The sequence below is a fragment of the Oncorhynchus clarkii genome, chromosome 14 (assembly GCF_045791955.1).
Source record: "Oncorhynchus clarkii lewisi isolate Uvic-CL-2024 chromosome 14, UVic_Ocla_1.0, whole genome shotgun sequence".
NCBI lineage: Eukaryota > Metazoa > Chordata > Actinopteri > Salmoniformes > Salmonidae > Oncorhynchus > Oncorhynchus clarkii.
The window spans coordinates 29770303-29776578 of record NC_092160.1 but is presented as its reverse complement, the minus strand read 5'-3'; the positions used below and the strand labels follow the sequence as shown (position 1 = coordinate 29776578).

Here is a 6276-nt window from a genome sequence, read left to right as displayed (position 1 = left end):
GGGGTTATGTCTTAAACAGCTAGGGGAAGTGGTCGGGGCTATGTCAAAAACAACGCCTCTGCTAAAATTTGCCTACTCTCTCCTTTCGCATCTGCAGTGTGATCAAGCTGTAGATCATAGAGCTGCCTGGCTGGTCAGAGGAAGGGGTGTTACATCCAAAACAACACCTCTGATAAATGTTGTTTTGCCTCTCTTCAAGTGGCTGACTCATACCCCTATGCACTATATTATGCACTACTGTTGACAGAAGCCGATAGTGAACACACACCATACAGTATGGCACAGGTCAAAAGTACTTCCCTTATGGTGAGTAAACTCAGGTATCATTTAGGACACAGCCACCAACACTTGAGGAGTGTGGGGAATAGATGTGCCATTAGAGACTTGTTCTTCCTGCTAACTGTCTGGCAGACTGGGGGAACGTTAAACATCCCAATCTTGAGATCGCTCCTTGCCTGCAGCTGTTGTTTAGAAGGGAGGGAGTCTTCTGATTCCCCGGCTAAACAGCGGAGATAATGGATTTATCCCCTGTTTATCGCCCTGGACAGGGCTCAGCTCTGCAACAACATAGGAATTTCCTGGATAAAAAAGACCAGAGAGGGAGAGAGAGAGAGGGAGAGAGAGAGAGAGGGAGAGAGAGAGAAATGGGAGAGGAGATAAAAGACAGGGAGAGAGAGATACAGAGAAAGAAGAGAGAGATACAGAGAGAGAAGAGAGAGATACAGAGAGAGAAGAGAAAGATACAGAGAGAAGAGAGATACAAAGAGAAGAGAGAGATACAGAGAGAGAAGAGAGAGATACAGAGAGAAGAGAGAGATACAGAGAGAAGAGAGAGATACAGAGAGAGAAGAGAGAGATACAGAGAAAGAAGAGAGAGATACAGAGAGAAGAGAGAGATACAGAGAGAGAAGAGAGAGATACAGAGAGAGAAGGGAGAGAGAGAGAAAGAAGAGAGAGATACAGAGAGAGATACTTCTGTATGTGTAATGTTTACTGTTCATTTTGATTGTTTATTTCACTTTATATATTCACTTTATATATTATCTACCTCACTTCCTTTGGCAATGTTAACACATGTTTCCCATGCCAATAAAGCCCCTTGAATTGAATTGAATTGAATACAGAGAGAGAAGAGAGAGATACAGAGAGAGAAGAAAGATAGAAAGAGAGAGAAACTTAGCGAATCAGACGTCATCAACATCTGAAGAACCAGGTCAGTGTCTAGTCAGATTTCCTGAACGATCCAGACTTCCGTTTACTTTGGAAAAACTCTGGAGAACTTCACTGAGATCCAAAGACCCACCAGCAATCACATCCTGATCAGAAACATCTCAATCTCATCTCAGTCCACCTGTTGTCTCATTCATATTCACTTAGCCTGCCTAGGTCCTGTAAGCAGCACCTCTAGGGCAGGAGACGGGGACACTGTTATCTCTGGCCTGGTTCCACAGACTGTTTGTTATTCCATGGAGTCAGTCTGTACCCTACCCTCCGATCACTGAGGAAACTACTGACTCTGCTCTCAGTAAACCAGGCTACTTCCCAGAACGACAACGACAGATTCAGTCAACAAACCACAGACTAACCACTGACTTCTGCTAGCAACACCGGGAGACCTGGGAGAGGAAATTGTCTTCTGTGAAGAAGGGTAAAGATAGAGCAGATAGTTGACGAGAGGTGACGGAAGGGCTGCTGTGACACTGGGGTCAGATTAATAAGGCTAGGGACAGTGTGGCTCAGCAGCGATTATCATCATGTCAATGAATGCAAAAGCCTTGTGTGTCCAACCCCTTACATAAAGATATATTGTACACCAGAGATAAGGCATATGGTGATGCCTAGAGGTACTCCAACCTCAAGACTGTGGTGCCAAAATCACACAGGCTTTGAAAAGTTATTGAAGTCACTAAAGTCACAACTTACGACCACTATTTTGCAACAACAACAAACAATAACCATATTTGTGACTCATATCATTAACTTATCAAAAGGAATCGCACAGCACAAGACAATTCTGTTTCTCAACAGGCACCCTGAGGCAAGTGTTCGTTTCCCCAACTCTATACATCAAAGGTATTGTAAATATTCTACGAATGTAAAACCTCAGATAATATCTGAAAACTCCTCCTTAATTAACTAGCAATAAATATTAATGTGGAGAGAAGGAAGCAATGTCTTCTGAAGAGAATACTGCCAGCATGTTTGAGAAGGGAGGTTTTGAGAAGGGAGACTGAGAAGGGAGGTTTTGAGGAGTGAGGTTTTGAGAAGGGAGGCTTTGAGGAGTGAGACTTTGAAAAGGGAGGTTTTGAGAAGGGAGGTTTTGAGAAGAGAGATTTTGAGAAGGGAGTCTTTGAGGAGTGAGACTTTGAAAAGGGAGGTTTTGAGAAGGGAGGTTTTGAGAAGAGAGATTTTGAGAAGGGAGGTTTTGAGAAGAGAGATTTTGAGAAGGGAGGTTTGAGGAGTGAGGTTTTGAGAAGCGATATTTTGAGGAGTGAGGTTTTGAGGAGTGAGGTTTTGAGGAGTGAGGTTTTGAGAAGGGAGGTTTCGGCAGGGGAGAGAGAGACGGGTTCTACCACACCTGTCACCATTCCCCTGGGTCATTCTCGTATCTCACGAAGCCAGAGGAATTATGAGCAGAACAGAACTCTGTTCTCTAAAGATGTTGGCTGTGTTTTTTTTTGTAATTTTCTGCGCTGTGTTTTTATCTGCATGAATTCCGCTGATGTTGAAAAAATGTTGTATCTTGTGTGAAACTCAAGAAAATGGTTAATGTAAAAACAAATGGAGCATGGTCCATGTCTCTCAGGAGTAAAGGTGTGTGTGTGTCTCTCTCTCTCTCTCTCTCTCTCTCTCTCTCTCTCTCTCTCTCTCTCTCTCTCTCTCTCTCTCTCTAATATATGCCATTCAGCAGACACTTTTATCAAATGTTCATTCATTCCACTTATGAGTGGCCCCAGCGGGAATCGAACCCATCACAAGTGTTGTGTTGTCCACCCTCTAAGGAGTTATGAGCCAGCCTGGTTTCTGTGTTTAGTGAATCAATGTGACAGAAATAGATAAAACATGATAAGAAAATAAAGATATCTCAATTGACACGGTGAGGTAGATGGAACAATCTACATGATCTCTCTCTAAATGAACATATCAAAACATAGTGATCTACTTATCAAACCTACTGGTAAAAAATAACCAAATTCCTCTCCTGACCTGAATCTAACAAGTCCCATCCATGTTATCCACTCACCATTCACACTCTATCCATCCATCCAGTCTTATCTCAGTGACTTGGTGAAGTGACAATGGCCGATGGCAATGAAATATGTCTGTCTGTTCCAGAGATCAAATATGAGGGGTTAAAGTACAGTCGTTAACCCTTTACTGCAGTTCCCGTTCGGGTCCGTTCCGTCTGCAGCTCCACACCCACCGGCCTCTCCCCGCCCCGAGCACCCGTCTGCAGCTGGGTCACTGTCCTCCCTGTCCTCCGAGCTCCCTTTACTCCGAGCTCCCTGCTGCTCACTCTGCCAGCTGTGTCCGCTGTACACGTATCCATTAGTAGGCCCTATGTTGGGGAACCGGACCTTCTTGATGCACAGGATCTCCTTGAATGCATACCTGAACTCAGGGCTCCTGCAGTAGATCAAGGGGTTGAATGCGGAGTTGGCGTAACCTATCCAGTTGAGTATCCTGAAGGCGAGTCCGATGTCCCCTACCTTCCAGATGGCTACCACCACGTTGAGGACGAAGAAGGGTAGCCAGCACAGTGTGAAGATCCCCATGATGATCCCGAGGGTCTTCAGGGCCTTGTGTTCCCGCAGGCAGAACTTGGTCTTCCTGAAGCCTCCTCCAACTCCTCGGCTCTCGTTGTTACTCTCCACCCCTCCTCCTCCTCCTCCTCCTCCTCCTGCCATGTTGTTGTTATGGGCGTGGAAGCGCCCCTCGCTGCGGTCAATCTTGCGTAGTTGCTGCTTGGCCTCCTGGAACACGCGGCTGTAGACAAACACCATGACGACTAAGGGGATGTAGAAGGAGATGATGGAGGAGGTGATGGCGTAGGCTGTGTTGGTGTTGAAGTCACAGCAGTTGCTGTTCTGGATGCAGGCCTTCGCCTCCGCGTCGTCACTGATCCACCACTTCATGTGGATGGGTAAGAAGGAGATGAGTCCAGCGATCACCCACACCAGCAGGACCACCACGCGTGCCTTACACTTGGTCAGCAGAGACTGGTAGCGGAACGGAGAGGTTATGGCCAGGTAACGGTCCAGCGCTATCACGCAGAGCGTCTCGATGCTGGCCGTCACGCACAACACGTCAGTGGCGGTCCAGAACTCACACCAGAAGCTGCCAAAGTGCCAGGTGTTGAAGATGATGTAGCAGGCTCCGAACGGCACCACGATGAGACCCATGACCAGGTCGGCACAGGCCAGAGAGGTGATGAAGCAGTTGGTGATGTTCTGCAGTCTCTGGAACCGGTAGATGGCTATGATGACCAGGATGTTGCCGAACACGATGCCTACGACCAGCAGTGACATCAACATGCCTAGGAGGACCATTTCCACCTCGCTGTAACCTGGCTCCCCGCCAGCCGCCCCAGCCCATGAAGTGTTGGCTGACTCGGTGACGTTGAGGGAAGGCACAGGGGGGGTGGGGCTGCCCATGGTCTAGAGGTAGGAGATGGAGAGAGAGAAAGAGAGAAGGAGAGAGAGAGAGAGAGAGAGAGAGAGAGAGAGAGAGAGAGAGAGAGAGAGAGAGAAGAGAGAAAGAGAGAGAGAGAGAGAGAGAGAGAGAGGAGAGAGAGAGAGAAATATAGAGAGAGAGAGAGAGAGAGAGAGAGAGAGAGAGAGAGAGAGAGAGAGAGAGAAAGCAAGTGAGCGAATGCACATCAAGAGAGCGAAAGACAGAGAGAGATGAGGAAGAACACAGAGGCAGTGAGTGAATGAGAGTGTGAGAGAGTGAGAAAGTGAGAGAGAGCGAGAGAGAGAGCGAGAGAGAGAGAGAGAGAGAGAGAGAGAGAGAGAAAGCAAGTGAGCGAATGCACATCGAGAGAGCGAAAGACAGAGCGAGGTTAGGAAGAAAACAGAGGCAGTGAGTGAATGAGTGTGAGAGAGTGAGAAAGTGAGAGAGAGCGAGAGAGCGAGAGAGAGAGCGAGAGAGAGAGAGAGAGAGAGAGAGAGAGAGAGAGAGAGAGAGAGAGAGAGAGAGAGAGAAAAAGCAAGTGAGTGAGAAATAGCGTGAGGTGCTAAGAACATGTTAAACAGGCTAAAACAATGGGTAACTTGAAGGAAATAACTCCCATGACAACAGCAGACAAAAACAAACAAACAAACACTACATGTACAAACCTCCACAGGTTGGAGTCCCTGTCCTGGTCTCCCATAAACGTTGTCATAAAAGTCTTCTTCAGGTTTGGGTAGTTCCTCAGTGTATAGTTTCCCACATTATTCTGTCAGCCCCCCCTCTATTTCACTATTTCACTGGCTCTCTCTGTCTCTGTCTCTCTCTCTTATTACTGTGTCTCACTCTCTCCCCCACACAGTCAGCTTGCCATGCAGTGTTTCTGCTAATGTCGCTCCCAGGCTGTCAGTCGGAGCCCTTATAAGATTCAGCGATGACATCATAGCATGGCCTCAGCCAATCAGATGCCTAGCCTGACCAGACAGCTGAAGGCTGCAGTGAGGTGAGTTTGAACAGAGGGAGAGAGAGAGTGAGAGAGGGAGGGAGAAAATAATGCATGCATAGCAGAATATGGACTATGCCGACTAATTATAAACATCCAGAAGAGTGCTGTTAAAATCCACAACCACCTAAAGGAAAGTGATTCCGAAACCTACAGAAGACTCGGGGAGCATAGCCTTGCTATTGAGAAAGACTGCCGTAGGCAGACCTGGCTCTCAAGAGGAGCACATGTGGGCGGTCACTGCCCACAGAATGAAGAAACCTAGCTGTACTTTCTAACTACTTTCTAACTGTTGTTTTGCCTCTATACTCCAGCAATGATACAATGACTGAGGTTAAAGTGCAGACTGTCAGCTTTATTTTGACAGTATTTTCAGGTGAACTGTTTAGAAATTATAGCACTTTTGGTACATATTCCCCCCATTTTAGGGGACCAAAGGTTTGGGACAAATTCCCTTATACGTGTATTAAAGTAGTCAAATGTTAAGTATTTGGTCTCATATTCATAGCACACAATCACTACATGAAGCTTGTGACTCTATACATTTGTTGGATGCATTTGCTGTTTGTTTTGGATGTGTTTATTTTGTGATTATAGAAATG

At 46.5% G+C, this 6276-nt stretch overlaps 1 protein-coding gene across 2 annotated transcripts; it reads right to left on the bottom strand.

Moving 5' to 3' along the window:
- Positions 1 to 816: 816 nt before the first annotated feature.
- Positions 817 to 5568, bottom strand: LOC139366495 (beta-2 adrenergic receptor-like). Of its 2 annotated transcripts, XR_011626772.1 has the most exons (3): positions 5340 to 5568; positions 3121 to 4658; positions 817 to 2890 (listed from the first exon to the last, which is right to left on the bottom strand). XR_011626772.1 is itself a non-coding variant. In XM_071104020.1 (2 exons), the coding sequence occupies exon 2, from the start codon at positions 4653 to 4655 to the stop codon at positions 3354 to 3356; it is 1302 nt and encodes a 433-aa protein (XP_070960121.1). In that variant the 5' UTR covers positions 4656 to 4658; positions 5340 to 5568; the 3' UTR covers positions 817 to 3353. The 2 variants fall into 2 exon arrangements, 1 of the variants encoding a protein (XP_070960121.1); XM_071104020.1 differs by having other exon boundaries at positions 817 to 4658.
- Positions 5569 to 6276: the final 708 nt, after the last annotated feature.

Coding starts and splice junctions, on each gene's coding strand:
- LOC139366495 (XM_071104020.1), bottom strand. CDS start 4,655: ATGGGCAGCCCCACCCCCCCTGTGCCTTCCCTCAACGTCACCGAGTCA.